Here is a 20,413-nt window from a genome sequence, read left to right as displayed (position 1 = left end):
GCTAAAGTTCACCCTGTGTGAAGTTCTTGATTTTGTCCATGTTGTGATCTACTGCACCTGTTAGAAACTGCACCCAGCCTTCTTCTGATGGTGGACATACATGGCTTGTCCTGCAAAAGTGGAGGAAATTCATTAGGAAAGCCTCCTGGGGGTTTTTATATTTATGTATCCAAAAATCCCCCCAACACATTGGTATTGTGAAGTGCTGAATTACTACAGTATTAAAATAGGACTTCTGTAACCCCACAGTGCTTGAACAAGGAAGAACCCACATCCTTATCTCTAGTTTCAAACCTTGACACATACGTCCATCTTCAGCAGTAACCTCTTTCATTCCTGCCATCCTCTTCCTATTGCGTTGTGTCTGGGTAACATCAGAATTACTCCAGTATGACAGCATTTGCTGTCTACAAGTGAATCATCTTTGACAGGAGGTAGAGATATTAACCTTCACAGCAGCAAACACATGCTCATAAATTGTAACTCATACTCACTTTGTAATCTCTAAGACTTTCTTTAATACTGAGGCCAATTTAGCAGCCTACAAAGAAAGAAAAGGGAAATAAGTAAGCTAAACATGGGAAAAAAAAAATGGGGGGGGGAGGGGGGGGAACCCAGCATTAACTGGAAAGAAAGGGGAGGTGCAGAGATGATTAATGTAGCCAAGAATAAGTAAAACTGCCAAAGACTCTGATGCAAAAGGAAGTCACCTAACACTGGCATGGTGGGATTATCTCCAAATCTGTCGCTGTCTGGGACAGGTAAAAATAAAGAAAAATGTTTCTTAAATTATACTTTAAAATGTTGGTGGGTTTGTTTTTGTTTTTGTTTTTCTTTAAAAAAATAAATCTATTAGAACAAAAAGGCATGAAGTTTTAAGTGACTGACTGTATTGCAAATTGATAGTAGGCAATACACCATAAGAAAAAAAATTTCAAGCCACTCGTGAACGTATGAAACCAGAATTAAACATTTCAGGTATGAGAAAGTATATACTTATCTAGGTTGGAAGGGAGCCCTGGAAGACACCTGAGTGCAACCTCCTGCTCAAACCAAGGCAAATCTAAGAGTTCAGTCAGCTTGCTCAGAGCCTTGACCCCTAGAGATTTTGAGTATCTCCAAAGATGGAGATTCCAGTGCCTTTCTGAGCAACTTTTTTCACTTAAATGAAGCATGTGCTCAACGATGCTGTGAGGATTTTTAATTTATTTCTTGAATTAAGATCACTTTATTTGAACAAATCTAAATTGCCCAGAGAGAAAAAGTAGATGCATAGTACACTGGCAGCCCTAGATCTCACTTTCCTGAGTAACGTCATTGGACATCTCTATGGATCATACTTTAGAGCCAACACAAGAGAAGACATCCTCTTCCCTGAAGTAAAGATGAAGAATACACTTCCACCTGAAGGTAGCTAAGTGTACAAGAGAACCAAAAGATTCTTCATCCATAAGGACTTATTATAGAGACAGCAGTAAATCCTCTCTCTGAAAGACGTAATTCCCCAAATTCAATTTCCTCCCCTTCTTTACAGCCAAGTGAATAGATCCACATGCAGGCTGCAAAAACTTACATTGAGTCGCACGGCCAGATGGTTCATAGGTGGGTACATGCTCAGTGCCAGCTCATCAACACTAGAATAGAAGACAGGGGTGCAATGGACAAAAAACCCAGCTGCACAATCCACAGATTCTGGTCAAATCCTATATCCACCCTCAATGCAAGTCAAGTATGGCATGACAAGGAGACAGCATTGGTTATACCCATGGAACACTTCACAACGCCTCCTCAGGCGTCTGTGTGCAACTCTCACCTTATTTCTAGTCATAGTCACAACTCCACTCTAAGCAGCAGCACATGTTCCTTTCCTGACATGCAAAACTCTCAACAGCCTATGATATAACAGTCTTCATATTTGTTTCCACCACCTGGCCACAGCTTAAGTATCAGAAAGGTTTTTCCAGTCTGTATTCTAGACCTCAAGTAAAACAGGGACTACTCTGAAGCACAAAGAAGCATTTTGGCTGCCAGATTCTGTTAATTCCAGTAAGAAAAACTAATCAATGACTCCAGTTCAATAGAGCAAACTGCAAGAACCTGGCAGATAGTCCCATTCTTACATCAACTTAAAACCACAAACACAGTTCAGGAGGTTGCTTACCTTGGACTGATCTCATTAGCAATGTCTGCAAGGTCATCCAGCTGAGCAATCTGCTCTGGAGAGTCAGCTTTCCCATAAGCCTTCACTACACTCAAGACCTTCTTTAGGCAAGCTTTAGAAGCCTTCATTAATCCCATGCAGGAGCCAAGCAACTTCCGGTCAGCTTCTGACCAATAGGTATCTCTGTTACCCCGAAAGCCGAGCTCCTCGTCTTCTATGATATCACTGTAGGGGTCTCGTTCTTCCACCAGAGCCTGAGAACACAGATGCATTGAAAACCTATAGCCTAACATCCATTCCAGCAATATCCAGGAGCATAAGTAAAACATGGTCTAAAAATCACACAAATAATTTGTGGAGGAACCTCTCTTCAACCAGGCATCTCTGCTGCCAGGCTCTGTTCACTCCAGTAAGACTGGATTAAGAAAAACTAAATACTGACTCCTGTTCAATTTGGCAAACTGCAAGAACCTGGCAAACAGTCCCATTCTTACATCAACCTAAAACCACAAACACAGTTTAGAACATAGCTTCCATGAAGCTCTACGTAAGCTAAACCAGATCCAGGTTTAAAAACCTCAGTAAGATACAGGCATAAGATGCTCTTGCTCATAGTAGAACCTATCTAAATCAAAGCCTGTATATTAAACAATCCTTGTGTTCTTTCAGAGAAATCACTGCAGGTTCCTCAGTAACTTAAGGGTGTCCTTACATTTTCCATCTCTTCCACAGCATCCTTGACCACACCTAGAAATGCAGACAGAGCAGACACAACTGCTGCCTGGTTATCTGTAAAAGGAAAAGTAAAGAAAACTGTAGCACTGCAGTGATTCAAATCTGCTTGCACCAACATTCACCTATACTTGCAGCCATTAGATCTTGAGATCATAGGATCAAATTTTTTGCAAAGCTCAGAGCTGTACTGTATTGCTTTACAAATAATCAGAGCAGATTTCCACACTTCAGAGAACAGCAGGGTTTAGAGGAATGAGTAAGCCTCCACTGTACTGCCTAAAATGCCCCTCTCAAGCGTTACCAATATTTTGAGATCACACATCCTAGTTCCATTGGTCTGCATACACAGTACTCACCTCGTGGCAGGCTGGACACTTGCTCACATGCCTCCCACACACCACCAGTTGATATAAGTTGCTCCTGAGATGAGCTGAAACAAAACAGGCTCTCAAAGTTAGAGTAACACTATACCCTGCTAGGCTGTTTTATTTTTGTGCACACTATAAGGGGCTCAGCTGAGAAAATGGCAAACTAGCTTGTCACTGGTATTTCACAGCCACACAAAGCATGAGATGCTTTCATAAATCCTACTGAGTTTAGTTACTAGTTGGAAAAAGAAGCAGGAGTTTCTTACAAAGACCTCTCAAGGTCCTTAGATGTTATTTTTTAACTTTCAGTATTTATCAAAATCAGAAGAGACAGCTGATCTCTGCCTAGAGAGAATGGAATTAATCAGTAAATACAGAGGCTGCATAATATTTCCCCTGAAAGACTGTGGTCCACTAACTAGCTACAGAGTCACACAATTACCATCACCATTCCCTTCACAAGCAAGAATTGCCAAACAGTATAAATAGTATCAAGCACCATCATGGAAATCCCACTTCCAGCATTTTTCCTTGCCACAGACAGGATGAAAAATCTCTTCTCTACCTAAGCAGATGCACTTGAAGAATGCTAGAAGTGAGACCCAGCTCTTCCTTACCATAGGATATGCTTTTACCAAGGGTCTCTCACTAGGTCCTGCTCATGCTACATCACAGCTGTGTTGCAGCCACATTTGTCCCTGGTGTTGATTCCTTGATTCCAACCTGAATCCAGACCTGCTGTCTTGACTTATGGCTTGACCTCAGACCCAACTAATTGCAATGGATGAGCTGGGCAACCACTGGATGGCGTGTGATGCCATTAAACTTTCCAAACCCAATTCTTATTTTGTTGTTACAGTTTGACACTGCTGCTATGGGCTTGACAGATGTCAACACCAGCACTGTTCTGTTCAATCAGATATTGGAGGACAGGTCCCTTGTCGGTGAGTCTGCTGCCTTTACCTGCCTGATAACAATGCTCAGTTCCTGCCTTCCCACTTCCCTTATGACTGCAGTCTACACTTGCTGCTCCTTAGTGAGTATATTTGCAACTTTTCTTCTTGCTGAAAAAGTACTACCTTCCCAATGGAGAAATAAGAATTGTTTCTGTGAGCTGGATCATTCCCTCCAATACTTCAGTGGTAGCATCTCGTACCATCTTCCGAAGTGTAGTACCTGGTTGAGAAACAGCAAGTATGTTTCTAAGAGGGAAAAAACTAACATAGATGAATAGACAGACTTGCAAAAACACACAGTATAAATAAAGTTAGAGAAACAATATATATTGCCTAAATTCTAAAGTTCTAAAAGACTTTAGATGGAGATTTCAACACTTTATAAACAGGAATGGTTGATAAACTATACCACTTCCTATACTATCATTTATTGATAGATGTAAATCACCAAAAGTAAATTGCCAAATTCATTCACAATCATGCTGCAAGTCTATAGAATAGCTGACAAGACATTGCTGACGTTAACTTGTTTTCCTGTGTAGACCAAATCTATGATGCTGTGAAATACCAGGTTTCTTTACATCGTGGTGAAAGAACTGTCCTGCCATCACTCTCTCACCTTGGCCCTTGGGGAGCCAGTAGTACACTGTGGCAACTGCAAGAATGGCATTTTGGACATCTTCACTCAGCTTTTGACAATTCTGAAAATGGGTAGGCAGAAGGATTAACTAGGAACATCACACGGCTACAGTGCATTTAGAAATCCTCAAAAGAAATCATTTAAGTCTACATTATTTGTAAGAAAAAGGAAGAACAGTCATGATTACAATAACGGAGAAACAAACAACAAGAAGAGACGGTATGTTTCTATGAAACCTAAAAGCACAGAAGAGGATAATTTGCTAGAGCTGCAAGCTCACTGTATATATCAGGAGTTGATATACGCTGTATGACCACCACACCCTGGTTCAAGGAAGGTGAAGAGAGGAAAAAACAGCTTAATTATTCTCAAATCGAGGTGCTTATTTTATCCTTCCTCAAACATATAGTGTTAATATTCTCTTAATTAACAGAAAACTTAACACCATTCATTGTTAAGAGAAAAGATCTATACAGCCCAATATCTCATCTTCATCAGCAATCAGTTACAGAAGCTCAAGAAAAAAGATCTAAGAAAACATCTCCTAACTTACATAAATTAGTTTTCAAGGCAATTCTTGAATTTGATTAATACACATTAAAAAAAAAAAACGAAACAATTCACATGAATTGTACCTTTTTTATGCTGACTCCAATAACTTTGTTTTAGTCAAATGAACTGGGAGATACCTCAAAGTTCTCCCACAGACAGCAATTTCCAGTTCTGTGGGAGGTTTTTACTAACCTCTGCAGAAGGCAGCGGAGGCCTCGAGAATGCTAGACTAAGCTTTGTAGCTTCCTGTGATGTTGCCTTGAATGCTTGACCTAGACAGGATATTGTGGGAAAAAGAAATTAGAAATCCTCTCAGGTAAATGCCAGCAGAATGGTGTAAGTAGATTAGCAGTGTCTTCTCAGCCACCACTATTTCTTATTTCTGAGCATGAAAAAAACATGAACTAAATTACACTGCAAAAGAAAATTTCCCTGTAGCTTTTGCGCCACACACACTGCATGTATAAGACATGTGATCACTGCCAGCTTTTTACTTAGCTGGTGCTGCTGTCCACACCCACATCCATCTGCTCCAGCACCTTCACTAGAACGTTCCATAAGGCTTTAAGAGATCAAATGCTTTAAAAACATGAAACAGCTTTTACAACTACACTCTTTACTACTTTACAACACCAGCGGGACTAGAGCCGAGAGGGAGTGCAAAACCCCCGGCTGAAGACCCGTTTGCCGGGGATTCCACCTGCAGCTCACTGCTCTGCTGCGGACCAGTCCAGCCGCGGCCCAACGCCTCTACCCCACCCGGCGGCCAAGCCCAGCACGGTACCCTCGGTGCCAGCCCGCTCCCCGGCCCGTACCTAGCGCGTCCCAGAACCGCGGAGGCTCAAACGGCTCACGGCCTTCGCCCGGTTCGCCCTCTGTAAATGCAGACAAAAGGTCTCAGCCTGCGGAAAGCCGGCCCAACTTCTGGCCCGACGTCCGTTTCTGCCCCAGCCCGGCCCCGACCCCCACCTCTGACCCGTGCCAGCACCGCGCGCAGCGAGCCGCACAGCTCCTGCAGCAGCTCCCGTGCCTCCATGCCTGCAGGAGCACCCCGCGCGCTCCGGCACGGCTGGACGTCAGCCGCGGCACGGCACACCAACTTCCGGCACGGCAGCCCGTCGGCTGCAGTACGTCACATCCGCTTCCGGCAGCGCTTCCCGTCGGCTACAGAACGTCACACCGACTTCCGGCACGGCAGCCCGTCGGCTGCAATACGCCGTATCCGCTTTCGGCAGCGCTTCCCCATCGGCTGCGGTACGTCACACCAACTTCCGGCACGGCTGCCTATCGGCTACGGTACGCCACATCCGCTTCCGGAGAGCCGTGCAGAAGAAGCGGCTCCGCCCCCTTAGGAAAACCCTACTGGTTACGCGCGCTACCCCTGCACAGAAGGACGAGGTTTGGCACGGAGCGCGGAGGTGTGCGTTTTATTGATTACACAGGCAGCAGCGAGCAGCCGAGGAACGGGAGGGGAGGCAAGAAACGTTGCCAGAGAGGCAGCTACAGCAGGCGGTGGAGATCCTGGAAGTTGAACAGGTTGTTGGCTGTCTCGGACCAGGCTGCGTGGGTCGCTCCGTCCATCTCAGAAGCAAGGCTGTTCGTGCTGTCAAGAGCGTGGTTTGCGCCCCCGATGACCGCGTGGCATTCGGGGCACGTGCTCCTCTCCATCGCCCCCCCACAGTCCCCAATTACGTAGACGTGCCCATTTTGGCATTTGAACCAGTGACCACGTGGGTAGCCGATAGCGCTGACAATCTGCACTCGCTCAGCGTCAGTGATCCCCAGCCCCGACACGGGCAGGGCTGCGTCGATGCGCTTCAGCTCACCTTTTACTGTAGCCTCTTCCTTCTCTGTGAACCTTTTTGTCCCTTCCAAGATTCCACGTAAAGTGGCAATCCTTGTCGCAAGGGTCGTAGTGATCATTCCGCTTGTGCCTTTACACCTTGACAAGAGGTGGTGTAGGTAGGTCAATCTCTGGATCTCAGCCTGCAGATCCATGAGCTCCTGCTTTGTAAAACTGAGGCGTGGCTTATCCAGCCACTCCTGGACTTCATCTAGGCGCTTTTTCAGCCCTTTTTGCTCTTTTGTATCAATTTTGCTAAGGGAACTGGTTAGGTCAGCTATACGTTCATAGAAGTTAAGCTGATTCTCAATTGCTCCAATGCTCTTTATGGAAAGATCAGAGGCTTTTAGTTTATCCTCCAACATGAGGTACTTACTTTGTAGGTTCCTCTTCAGAACACTCTTACTTGTGAGCACAGCCTGCAGTCTTTGTCTGCTTGACTCAATTTCCCGTGCTGGGCCTTGGATTTTCTCTTTCACCTTCTCTATGTCAACCAGATGCTTTTTCACAATGGTGCCATATCTCAAACTCTTTCTGACTGGTGTCTGACAGGTAGGGCACACCTTCAGCTTGATGACATCATCATCTTCATCCATATAATGATCAAGGCCCTGAGACTCAAAGATGTGGCCACAATCTTCAAGCTGTACAAATCGTGCATCCTCATCATCCTCAAAGCCAAAAAAGATCTGGGTAACCTCCTCATGGTCACAAACAAGGCACTTCTTTGGGCAAGGCTCTCCACAGAATCCAATACAAGGATGACCACAGCGCAGCAGCTTAGTACATGGTACATTGCATCGAGGCCTATTGCATGGTTCATGGCAAAGATTGGTACACTGGTAGTGCTGGCACCGCCACTCACATGGTTCTGCGCATGGAGTACAGCACTCTCCGCATTTCTTCTTACATCTGCTGTGGACACAGTGGTTCTGACAGTCAAGCTGACAGGGAGGGCATTCTGTAGTACAAGGCTGCTGACACCTGTGGGAGCAGATCAAGAAGCGCTTGCATGGGCTCTTACATGGCTCATGAAATCTTCCTCCAAAGCAGGTGTGACAGGAACCTGTGCATTCATGACCACACTCCAGTTTGACAGAACACTTAGCCATACATTCAATAGGTTTCTGATGTTTCATCTCGTCAGCGATCCAACACTGAATTTTCTGGCTGTGGCCGCATGGCAGGAAGACTGTAACCAGTTCAGGACACCGAGTAGCACATTCCTGCCCACAGTATTTGTTGCATGTATGCCCACAGTTTAACTTTTTCTGGCAAGGTTCTTGGCAAATAAACTTGCTGTCTGGACAAGAGCATGGCATCATCTGCAGGTGACCACATTTAGAGACAATTTTCTCTACTATTACCATACATGGTCCACATGGCTCATAACATAAGCGTGGACAGCGGTGCCCCTCTGTACAAAGCACCTTCTGACAAGGCTTCAGACACTGATACTTTTTGTGCTGTACATCATATGGGTGGCATGCTCTTGTGCAAACATGTCCACAGTCCAACCTAAATTCACAGGGTTGAATACAGCCTCCTTCTGGGACTTTGCTGAAGTCTGCTGCTGTAGATACGAGAGTCATGGTCTCAGGGTGATTTTGACAGCAAAGCGTCAGTGAGCGGCCAATGTTACCTTTCTCTCTCAGTGTGTGAATGATCTTGCTCCAGAGAGGAACCTTGCCCATCATTTTCATATTTCCAATACAGTACAGACCTTTCTTAGCTCTGGATAGGGCTACACATATCCGATTAGAGATCTGCAAGAACCCAATTCTCTCCTCTTTGTTACTCCGCACAAGTGACAGCAAAATAATATCATTCTCCTCTCCCTGGTACTTATCCACTACATAAACCTTCACACCTGCAAAAGTCTTGGCTGGCATGAGCTTGCGTAGACAGAAAAGCTGCCCAGTGTAGGTAGTGAGAATGGTGATCTGAGAAGGTTGATAATCCTGACACAAGAAGTATTTGCAAAGTTCCACCACAAACTGTGCCTCGTGTATGTTCTGATGGCTTCTCCCTTCCTGGATGACTTGCTCAGGAAAGTCATGCTCCACAAAGAAAAGGTTAGATAAGACCCCCTGAAACAAGAGAAAGAGATTCTTAGAAACAGAATTCTACTTGTCACTACAGCCTGTTTCCATGTTCCTGACTATCCACTAAAATGGCTGCTCTGCTAAAGGAGCATGCAATATGTGGCTAGTGCACACTGGGCCAATTTCTTTTGATGTCTGTAACATATTCATCAGAAGTGACTAAACATGTTAATGGTATTTCAGCTTATTAGGGACATTTCATTATCTTAACATGACATCAGGCCCCGTGGATGATTGTATTCCTCACCTTTTTCTGAGTTATTTTTACAATACATTTTCTGGTTTTGCAAAATCAAAAATTTGGTTCTACTAACATTTTCCAAATCACCACAGTTCTATTTTACTTTCATTCTATTTTACATTCAAGTTGTGAAACAGTGCACAGTTTAGCACTTGCCTAAAACTGAATAGCAAAAATCCCATCTCCATCGCTGCAGTGGAAAGAGGAAAAAGGCAAGAAGGCCTGACTTTCCATGAAGAAGGCTTCAAACATTAGGGACTCCATCACTCACCAGCTCCAGCTGTATACTGATAAAGTGCTCAAACAAAGAACTCTCCAGAGCAGGATTCCAATAACAAAGTCATCTGTCTTACACTAGAACTACACAAATTATGCCTCAAGTCTCAATATTTATTCCTAATTTTCAATTTCCTAATTTTTTTTTTAATCCTTTTTCCATTTTTCACTGTTCTTTTAATAAATCATCAATATTGGATCAATTTCCAATGTCTACGATCAGCAATACCAGAAGAACTACAGATTACTTGCCTAATTCTATATCCCGCATTTCCCTGGATCAGGTATTAATTTCAGTAGCTAAATCTGATGTGAGAAGTTTAAATCCTTTAACACTGCATTTTACAGAAACTTATTTTAACCAGTAATGGGGCAAGAAAAAGTGCTTGGACTACTGAAAACTCACTTTTATGTTCTCATACTTCAAGACTGAAGGATGGTTTTCCAGATTCTGGTAAATATGAGGACTGAGAAGCTGGGCAATTTCAGGACGCATGCGGTGCTGAAACACAAAGCAGATCTATTGGTCTTGAGGAAGGAGCACCCTGTTTCCCTGCTAAGAATCTGTTTTTCTATTGTACATGTCATTGTTGAATACAAGGGTGACTTTCAGTAAGACTTGAGAAGGCAACATCTCCCATCCCAGCCCTGCTGCCACTACCAGCTATCACAGGTGAGTGGTAGCCCAGTAACATTTAGCAAGGCTGTTGTAATAAGAATGCTAGTTTCAGTGCAAATCTAAGAACAAAAGCATTCTAGAGAATAAGAGCTTACACCTCATTCTAGCCAACTCTTTCAGGCTGTTTTACTATAGGACTGCTGGAGGTAGAATTAACTTCTCCAGGTACCAAGAAATAATGGTTGGAGCAGTTTAACAGGAAGCAGCCCAAAAAGATTTGCTGTCAGCCTCCACAGTCCTGGAACAATTTTATATGCCTCAATAGGTCATGTTTGTTGCTCTAAGAACTAGGAGAACCACAGTGCTGTGAGTCACATAACTGAATAAATCAGACATATAGACATAACATACGATTTCAGTTTGGTAGCTCTGACCATTCTTTTCAGGAATGAAGTAGCACATTCTTTTATTTTAGACTACTCTATGAGTAGAAATATAAAAGCTTAAATGTACTATAAATTTTAAACAACCTAAGTACAAATGCAATAAAGAATGTTTTATATCTGTTCCTTACTTGGTATTTTAGGCATACAAAGGGGAAATCAACTTTCACCAGTCGTTCAAAGAGAGACACTTCCAGATTGAAGTTCTTTGCCAGGTCATAAACATTGGCACTAGGCTGCAGCTGAAAAAGAAGGGATAGGAGTATTTTTACAGCATTAATCCTATGTATTAGTAAGATATTTTTTTCCTATTAATCTCTTTCTATTACTGGTTTCCAGTCAAAAGGCCAGAGACATGATTCTTGCAGAAGTGCTAAACAGCAAAGTTGGGTGCTGTGTTAACTAAAGTGGATTCAAGCACACGTCAAATTGTGTCCTTCAGTAAACTAAAGGATAAATCCCACAGGAACTCTACTCTATAACCAAAGGAGACAGCACCTGTGGTATCCATGGAGACTGGTGAGCAGTATATTTTGGCAACCCTTCACGTTTGGTGTTTGGTAAAAAGGTTCTACTTGATTTGCACAAAAGTCAGAGGCATCTGTCACGAATATTACCTGCTGGTGATCTCCAATGAGGATGAGATGCTGGCAGGCTTTACTAAGAGTAGTAATAGTGTGAGCCTCAAGCACTTCTGCTGCCTCTTCCACAATTACAATTTGTGGCTCTACTTTCTGCAAGATCTGACGGTATTTGGCAGCACCTGGACAAAGACAGATAAGAAGATAAGCCTTAGTAAATGCAATTACACAGAGGCAGCATGATAAAGTTTTCAGAAAAGGGTTAAACTGTGTTCCAGAAAAGTCTGGGGTACTTTCCAAAATTCCAAAAAGCTTAGTCTTAGAATATGGGTTTTAAAACAGCACCAGTGCCAAAGATGGCTTCTATGCAGGAAGTTGTTAGGGAAGGATTAGAGTCCTATGCTCACCTTGGCCCATTATTGACTCTTTTCAAACACAGGATACCTAATGAACACACTGATTAACACACAAGTAAACCCCCAAACTACCTCTCCAAAGACTCATACTACTAGACTTATTGTACCTCTGCTCACCAAAAGCTGATGTGGAGAAAGCAGTGCAGAAATGAATAGCATTTAACTCAGGCCCAAGAAATTGAGCATTAATATTAGAAGAATACTGCTAAAAAGTAAATAAAAAACTGCTTGTGCAAACTGAAAACTTGTTTCTGCAATAGCCATGTTTACAAAGGGAGTCAGAAATGAAGAAGGCTGCAGATTAACTTGGAGCCTGACCCAGTCTGTCACGCAGCACAGGATAGCAAGCCTGTAACAGCAAGGCCCTTTAACACTGGCTTGGTCCCCAAATGCTTCACACCTGTAGTTGTCATCCCCACAACTATGGCCTCCTTCAGAATGCAGAGATCTTCTTGCATCCTCAGTTCCGCTAGCCTTTCAGCTGCTGCCTGGTACTGCTGTTCGTGTTGAAGAATCTTCCGTCGAATAAGCCCCTGATAGGCCTGCAACCAAAGCCTGAGAAGAAAAAGACATTAGTACCCACAGAAAGGAGAACAGAACAGTGATCCAAAAGTTCAAAGTGGATTCAGTTCAACTTCTTTGCCCTTTGTGAAAGACATGACTAGCATCTGTACTCAGTCCCCAGCGCACACAGTGAAGATGACAATACTGCCCTGCCAATGCAGGCAGGGTAAAACCAAATATCTTAAAGGAATAAGTTTTTTAGATAACAAGCTGAACACGTATGCATAAAAAACCTTGTCCTGCAAGAAAGTGTTTGAGCTCTGACAGTCCCTGACACCCTTGCTTGACAAACCCCATAAAATATCTTTGTCACCTGTAAAGCCTCCAGCGGGAGTTCATGTCAAGTTGCCACAGATCCTGAATAGCATAGGCCTCTGCCTCAGACATTGCATTCAATTTATGGAGCTCAGCTTTCATCTTATGTTTCATTTTCTTCCTCTGAGAAGAAGATATCTGGGGGGGAAAAAACCCACGCCACTCCATAATAAGCAATTACAGCACAAATATTATTTTGTATTTCTATATTAGCTCACCCAAATTATTCCTTACACAGACAAGCAGAACCATAGTATGCTAATGTATACAGTTACCTCCCACTGTGCAGACTTCTGTTGTGGTTCTTCCTCATTCCATTCTGCTGCTGCTTCCTCATTCTCCAGCTTCATAGCCAACATCATACTGGCTAGTTCATGAACTTCCCTGTCCTCTTCCTCCTTCCTCCTTTGAGGCTTTGCTGAGTCCTCATCCTCAATCACTCTATCAGCTTGAATCAGGTCAGCCTCCTCTAGGATCTCCAATAGCTCTTCTTCTGATTCACTTTCCTGCTCCTCCTCTCTTTCCTCCTGCTGACCACCTGTGAGATTCACCAGTTAGATGCAGGGAGTCACAGCCACTCTAGCAAAATCACAATACAGTAGTCAGATCACCATGTGAAAATTAAGGTTAATCTTTCCATTGCCTTACAGTGTCATGCATCTTCCAGCCTCTGTTAACTAGCAGTGTCTGTTTTCTGGCATGCATGCACTGCTTGGCAAATGCCTGTGGAAAATAAATGATTTTTTGCTTGCTTTGTTTTTCTATTTACCTAGATACTCAGCGTCTATATTCCTTGCAGCACTCTGGGTGAAGGCAGTAAAACCAAGGCCCAGCCACTCCAGAATCATTGAGTGTTGTGAAGTACTGTAGTAAAACTCATCATCATCCTAATATAAAGGAAATAAATCAATAAATGTTCCAGTTCAGGTTTAGGATGATGATAAAGCAGCACCTTGAAGCATAGGGCAACTAGGAACAAGTCCCCCAAGTAACTTCCATGGCCAGAAAGTCTAGGCAACCTCACATCTTCAAAAACAGCATTCCTCCTTCCCTTCAGTTTAAAGCATTCATTTGAGCACTTGTATTTTTATATTGACAAGGATCACTTAAAATCTCTGCAGTTTAAAGTCACAGATTTTAACTCCACTTCTCTGCCAAGTCTAGTGACTACTGTCACTTAGGCACAGCTCACCCTTCACTCTTACTCTTGTACAGGCTGAATGAGGCTAAAGGAAGCATATCTGAGGAAACTGATTCATTTTTAAAAAGGCAGTAAGCATACACTTACAGAGCATACTTGACTCATAAAGTCAAGTAAAAAAGCTTGACTCAAAGCTATGATTCATAGCTTGACTGACAGAAAAGGCAACTCTTACCAGACCACTCTTCAGACTGTCCCAGTGCTGGGGGGCAATGAATGCTTCCAAGTGGCGCTCATGCAGCACTCCATATGTTGTACACTCTAAGAGCTTTGCTCCTTTATGGAGCTCCTCCTCAGCACGTTTCATGTCACATGTTATCTGCTCAGAGATGTACAGATGAACAAAGTCATATACAGATGAACAAAGTTCAGAAACAGGAGGACAAGAAACTGATAACATGCATAAAGAACAATAAAAAGACTGACGTTGGTGTCAAAGACAAGGTGAAAGAGCAGCTGTAGAGAAAGTCAGTTTCTCCCATGGACAGGCAGCCCAATACCATCATTTCCAGTGAACTCTACACGTACATTCACATAAGCTCTGCGGAGATGCATTGGCAAGTTGTGTCGGAACTCACTCTTCTTCCTCAGCTCCTTTAAGGTGAACTGTTTTAGGATCTCACTGCTACTTCTCCCTCCAACACGCACCATCCCACGTTTTTGGAACGTGTATATTCCTGGGAATGAGAGAGAAATTGTAGTACTGCAGAGGCAAATTCTGGTGGTTTTGTTATTGTTGTTTTTTTCTTTTTTCTTTTTTTTCTTTTTCAGGATAAGGGTGCACATCCTACACTGGATTGCTATGACTGAAGGTCATATTTTGTTTTTCTTCCCTTCCCTCCCCCCTCACTGTGCATCAACAGGCTAGAGTCACTAGAAAAAGCCACAGAGCAGGTCACCATGGCAGAGGGTAGGACAGAGCAAGAGTTACAGTATAATTTCTGCCCTCTTCCCTCATTTCCCTCACATGCTACTTATCAGATACTCTTACCTTCTAAGAACTGATCCAGTGCATGGTTAGTGTAGCAGACTACAAGGATGGGAGAATTCTGATCAGTCCTTTGCCACACATCCTTATTAGTCAGGAGGGCCTGAACAATCTTCAAACCCACGTAAGTCTTCCCTGAAAAACAAGCTCAGAATCAGAAAAAGAGTAATGCACCCTCGACATGCAAGTTCTCCCTGCCACTGCTTCCCTCAAGTCACTAACACCAGCTTAACACGATACTTTGCTGCACATAAAATACCCATATACTGGTAGAATACAGGCAGTAGTGCTTGTTAAGTTTAGGTGCCATTTATAAACAATTGCAATTACTCTTGAAATGCTTTATTCATACAAAGGATCAGGGCTAAACATCTTCATGCTCTAGAATGCTGTGAAAGTTAACAGAGGTGCTGCACAGCAACAGGTTCTGTGCTATCAAATAGTTGATACATTTTCATTCCTATAAGCAAGCAGTGCCAACAGTGCATTTGGTGCCTATAGGCAACCAAATAGCAATGTGTAAGGTCAGATACGGATATTTCAGAATATTTTAACATTCTTCCCAGTAGCTTACAATAACTGTGCTACTAAAGCATCAGCTAGGCATGGGACTAATGCACTGGACACAGCACTGCTGACTTTCTCTGGACTTAGTTTCCTTAAACGAACTTCCCTGAACTTCACAGAGAACTCTATAAAATGAGAATTAAAGCAAATGTTTCTCACCAGTTCCAGGAGGTCCTTGGATAATAGCCAGCTCCTTGGTGAGTGCAAGATTCAATGCCTGCATCTGGGACTCATCTAATCCCAAGGTTTCCATTGAAGGCCACCGATCGGGATTTAGAACTTGGATGTTTTGCCTTCTCAAACCATCAACATGTATCTCTTCATCTGACAGGGTATCTTCCATCAAAGGTGCAAAGTTGTATTTAGTATCCATTGTCAGGTATGCTGGCTTCTTCACCTGTACATCACATTCCACTATGTACTTCTGGAATGGAATATCTTCTTCCTGAATTTCCTGTAGCCCTTCTAACACGTGTCGATAAGCCTCAAAGTAGGCAGTCGTCTCTACCATGAGGAAGGAGTCTGAAGGCTGAACCTCTGCTAGCAGTGCTCGGCTCTGTGCATTGAAACTGAGCTGTACCATCCCTTTAGCAAGTTCTGCATTATCTCGCTCAGAAACAGTAGCAAAAAGGCACGTTTCAAAGTGATCTCTGGACATGCAGACAAGGGATCCATATAGCAACCGTTTGGAATTCTGCCATCTCACAAACTTCAGTGGGTTTATATCAAACTGGACCTTGTAAACAACACCAGATGGGGAGCAGAGAGGGGTAATAATCCGTGTATCAAAGTAGATCCTGATGTCATCAAATCTTTTTTTTCTCAAACTTCTATCCTCAAAGCTTTGCAGAAGATCCAAGATACCTTCCCTTAAGGGTTTTATAAAATCTTCTCTCAAAAGCCGGAAATGGGTGTCAAGATAAATGTTGGTGCTCTCATATCTTCCAGAAACAATATTGGGACGTAGAAAAGGTTTCACATCGTGGTGTAACTCATCATAGGTTGGATAAATGGTCATTGTGCGATAGGTTTCTTCTTGGCCGTCAGCCTGAGGCTCCATGAGAGTGTAGTTATCAGCTCTCAGTGTGCCTTCACGTCTCTTCTCCTGGAGGTGCTGCACAAGCATCTGGACTTTATTTAGGTTCTTCTCTGCTTCTTCCGTGATCTGCACACCAGAAGCTCTCAGAGCATTTATAGATGCTGGCAAGATTGTCAAGAGCATGGAGATTTTCTGCACAGAGCTAGATGGGAAAATACTGATCAGATCTTGAAGAAGCAAGATGATGTTGCCAATATGTTCAGGATATTGATGTCGTACAGCAGGGACTGCCTCTGTGACCATATCAGACACATACTGTGGCAGACAGATCTTAAGAAAGTTGGACTCCTTTACCATTCCAAGAAGCTGCTGGACACTTTGTCTATCCATCCGGGAGCTGCATGCTTTTCGAAGCACCTGACAAATGAGCTCAAGGAAACTGGGTTTCATAGCTGTTTGGGAAAGAAGTTCCTTCAAACCTGAACTCGAAGCAAGTGTGATGACAACTTCAGAAGAGTCTTTTTGGAGGAGACTTTCTAGGAATTTGTAGCCAACCTTTTTAACTTGCTGAGGCTGATCACTAAGCTGGGTGCCAGCTGGGGTAGAGTTCTGGTTGAAATGAGGATTCCCTGCAGGCTGCATCCTCCTTCCCTTAATTTCAATTTCCTGTCTGTTCCTTGGCCCTCTAGCATCTTCCTGGACCTGTCCACCTTGATACCTTTTTCCCCTACCTTCATTTTCTTGCTCATTCCAGGGCCTTCTGACCTTCTCGTGTCCCTGCCCACCTTGGTATCTTCTTCCCCCAGATTCATCATTTTGTTCATTCCACAGTCCTCTGGCTCTCCCTTGTGCTTGTCCACCTTCATACTGCTTTCCTTTACGCTCATTTCCTTGCACATTCTGGGACCCCCTGGCTCTCTCATGTGCTTGTCCCCCTTGGTAGTTCCTTCCTCTACTCTCATTTCCTTGCACATTCTGGGACCCCCTGGCTCTCTCATGTGCTTGTCCCCCTTGATAGTTCCTTCCTCTACTCTCATTTCCTTGCACATTCTGGGACCCCCTGGCTCGCTCATGTGCTTGTCCCCCTTGGTAGTTCCTTCCTCTACTCTCATTTCCTTGCACATTCTGGGACCCCCTGGCTCGCTCATGTGCTTGTCCCCCTTGGTAGTTCCTTCCTCTACTCTCATTTCCTTGCACATTCTGGGACCCCCTGGCTCTCTCATGTGCTTGTCCCCCTTGATGCCTTCTTCCCCTTCCATCATTCTCCTGCTCTTTCCGATGTCTTGTTGCTGCCCTGGTGACTGATCCATCCTGATTTCTTCTTCCTTGATTGAAGAATGTTCTATTGCCAACAAAACTCTCCTCTCTTTTCCCAAGTAGAAGAGTATAATTACTGGCTTGAGGATCTTCCCCTGCCTGACGTACTGCTTTATTAGTCTGGCCTGACACAGTATTTATTCCGCTTCTGCCTCTCTGTATAAACCCAATATCCGGATGATCTAAGTGTTTAAAAAAAAAAAAAAAAAAGACACAAAAAACCCCAAGCACTTGTTAACGATGATGGACCAGATTAACCCGCCTCTCAACAGCGTGAGCATTTTGGCAAAGACACTGCTGTTGAGCCTCCCGGGCTCCGAGAAGGGGATGAATAGGGAAATGTAGGAGCACAGACTCGAGCCGTACCGCAGGGAAGGAGGGGTTCCCCCGTGCCAACCCGTTCCCCAGCAGCCCGCTGCTCCGCGGCCGGCCCTCACCTCTCCCCGCAGCGCGGGGCTGCCGGAACAGGGGCTTATGCCCAGCGCCGTCCATCTCTGCGGAGCTCCGCGGGGCGAGGACGCCGCTCCACCGTCCGCTGCTCCGCTGTGCGCAGCTCAACGCCCAACCCAGCCCCACCTACGCTCTCCCCACGAAAAGTTTCACTTTCCAGTTCCCCGTAAACTCCGCCCGCACGCCCGACAGGCGGTGTCTCACGGCGGCCGCTCCGCCCCACCGCCGGGCAGATACCCGCCCCACTATCGCTTCCCATCCCTCCCCGGAGCCGGAGCCCTTTTCCGTAGAGGCAGCATCCGTACCCTCTCCCTCCTTCTGCAGTAGCAGCTGCTATATGGCAGACTGACATAAGGCTGTTGTCGCCTACCCGTAGGAGCTGACGCATTTCCACAGCTACTGGCATGCTGACACTGCTGTTGTAAAGTGTTTCTGAAAGGATAATTTGTACTTTCATTTTTGTTACTTTAATAAATACTGAATGGCAAAAATAGCCTTTAAAATAATTTCATATTTACTATGACTCCCTGGGAAGCTCAGCAATAATTTCCTTTGTGCAATAATGTTTCACCAGTGTATTCTCTCAGCTCCATCAGACATTTAATCCACCCAAGTAAAGTCGAATTGTTGGACATAAAACCACTATTGAGTGCTTGCTGTATCATCCGTTAGCATCATTATTTCTTTGACAGCACAAAGGACTGCAGATTGCCAATAGTAATTAGAGCTCTATATGGTCTTAAGCAGAGCATCTCATTGCACTGGAAAGGAAACTGTAGGTGGTAAACAAGAGTAACAAAAAATGAACCTAAACCTGTCTCAACTAACTGTGCTTTACAGAATTAGAAATATCTCTACATATGATGTTTGTATGATATTTGCATCGGGCACAGTACACAGGCTGAGGCATTCCTGTGCTGTCAGCTGGTCCTCTATTCAAGAAGTCACGTAGGAGGCCTGCATGAAAATTTAAGAAGTACACAATGTATTGTTCAGATGCAAATATGTAACACCTTTAAGAATGGAGAAAACATGCTTCTGTTTATAATACATCAATAAGCACATTTTTTACAAAGCCAAGGCAGAAAGAAGACAAAGATGTTAAAATAATTCATGCCCTTGGAGTGATTTTGAAAGAAGTAAACCTGCTCGCAGCTTTCCTGACTGCTCTGAATAGACTTGCAGTTCTCCAAAATGAATGATGAACTATTTCCACCTTATTTTTTTTACTGGAGAAAGCAAACAAACAAACAAAACCAACAGTCCTCCCCCCCCCATTTGCTAACTCAGTAAACAAGGCTATCTGAATGCAAATCCTATGGGTCACAAAAGCAATACCTGTCGGGACATCTGCCTCCAATGCGCATGACTACAAATGGCCACTGAGATTGATAAGCCATTCATGTACATAATTATTTGCATACTTCACCAAAAATAGTGCTCCAGGTCTTTGTACTTCAAATTGGGTTAAACTAAAACACATCTTTAGACAATAAAAAACCTAGTTCTGCAACTGGGCCTTGGAAGCTGAAGGACATAGCCTTGCAGAATTAGTCAGTAGGAGAGATGCCTAAAATACATATATGGCTCACTGGCAATATTAAATTGATCTTGGGAATTCTTTTCCAGTGCACTTTTTAATAAATATCTAGACCTAGAAGTATAATCTGTATAACAATTTGGGATAACCTCGAGCTGAAAACAGAGTCTTTGACTCTTTCTTTGACTTCAAAGAGTTCTGGAACAAACTTTAAATCCCATTCCATACTCTAGCTTGCCTATATTTCTGCTTTTAGCACCGCTCCTTGAGTTATTTCTATATAAATTTGAATGCCCATACAACACTGCTGTACATTTGCACAGTGGTCAATCATGTGGCATACAACTCCAGCCATTGAGATCTTATGTTTATGAACTTATTTGTGAGTCGAGCATCTGATAACATATGGATTTTCCTTGTTGCTCTGGTTTCACATTGAATTAGCCAATAGCTCTGAAATGCTGGAAGTAGGTAGGGCTCTTGGCCTTGCGGTACA

At 43.7% G+C, this 20,413-nt stretch overlaps 2 protein-coding genes across 2 annotated transcripts; both read right to left on the bottom strand.

The window, feature by feature from the left end:
• Position 1: 1 nt before the first annotated feature.
• Positions 2–6,448, bottom strand: CCNDBP1 (cyclin D1 binding protein 1). The gene is made up of 11 exons (XM_048963582.1): positions 6,382–6,448; positions 6,228–6,287; positions 5,605–5,684; positions 4,840–4,921; positions 4,344–4,440; positions 3,253–3,326; positions 2,874–2,950; positions 2,162–2,415; positions 1,574–1,634; positions 495–541; positions 2–110 (listed from the first exon to the last, which is right to left on the bottom strand). The coding sequence occupies exons 1-11, from the start codon at positions 6,446–6,448 to the stop codon at positions 2–4; spliced, it is 1,008 nt and encodes a 335-aa protein (XP_048819539.1).
• On the bottom strand, positions 6,228–18,560 carry ZNFX1 (zinc finger NFX1-type containing 1). Its single transcript, XM_048962481.1, has 14 exons — positions 18,365–18,560; positions 15,731–18,109; positions 15,008–15,139; positions 14,545–14,693; positions 14,192–14,335; positions 13,585–13,702; positions 13,091–13,353; positions 12,814–12,953; positions 12,337–12,491; positions 11,557–11,702; positions 11,071–11,181; positions 10,284–10,379; positions 6,389–9,345; positions 6,228–6,287 (listed from the first exon to the last, which is right to left on the bottom strand). Exons 1-13 carry the CDS (start codon positions 18,417–18,419, stop codon positions 6,913–6,915), a joined length of 6,321 nt encoding a protein of 2,106 aa, XP_048818438.1. The 5' UTR covers positions 18,420–18,560; the 3' UTR covers positions 6,228–6,287; positions 6,389–6,912.
• Between the last annotated feature and the right edge of the window lie 1,853 nt (positions 18,561–20,413).

Source organism: Lagopus muta, chromosome 16 (assembly GCF_023343835.1).
Source record: "Lagopus muta isolate bLagMut1 chromosome 16, bLagMut1 primary, whole genome shotgun sequence".
NCBI lineage: Eukaryota > Metazoa > Chordata > Aves > Galliformes > Phasianidae > Lagopus > Lagopus muta.
Note: the sequence above shows the minus strand (reverse complement) of the source record. Positions and strands in the feature narration are given on the sequence as shown.

Bases quoted from the DNA above. Each gene is read 5' to 3' on its own strand.
- CCNDBP1 (XM_048963582.1), bottom strand. From the start codon at position 6,448: ATGGAGGCACGGGAGCTGCTGCAGGAGCTGTGCGGCTCGCTGCGCGCG. The intron at 5,685-6,227 runs GTACGGGCCGGG...TATCCTGTCTAG, and splicing joins GCGGTTCTGGGACGCGCTAG to GTCAAGCATTCAAGGCAACA. The intron at 1,635-2,161 runs GTAAGCAACCTC...CTTCTATTCTAG, and splicing joins GCTAATGAGATCAGTCCAAG to TGTTGATGAGCTGGCACTGA.
- ZNFX1 (XM_048962481.1), bottom strand. From the start codon at position 18,419: ATGGACGGCGCTGGGCATAAGCCCCTGTTCCGGCAGCCCCGCGCTGCG. The intron at 15,140-15,730 runs GTGAGAAACATT...CTTGTTTTTCAG, and splicing joins CCAAGGACCTCCTGGAACTG to GGAAGACTTACGTGGGTTTG. The intron at 12,492-12,813 runs GTGACAAAGATA...TTTTCTTCTCAG, and splicing joins TCCCGCTGGAGGCTTTACAG to GCTTTGGTTGCAGGCCTATC.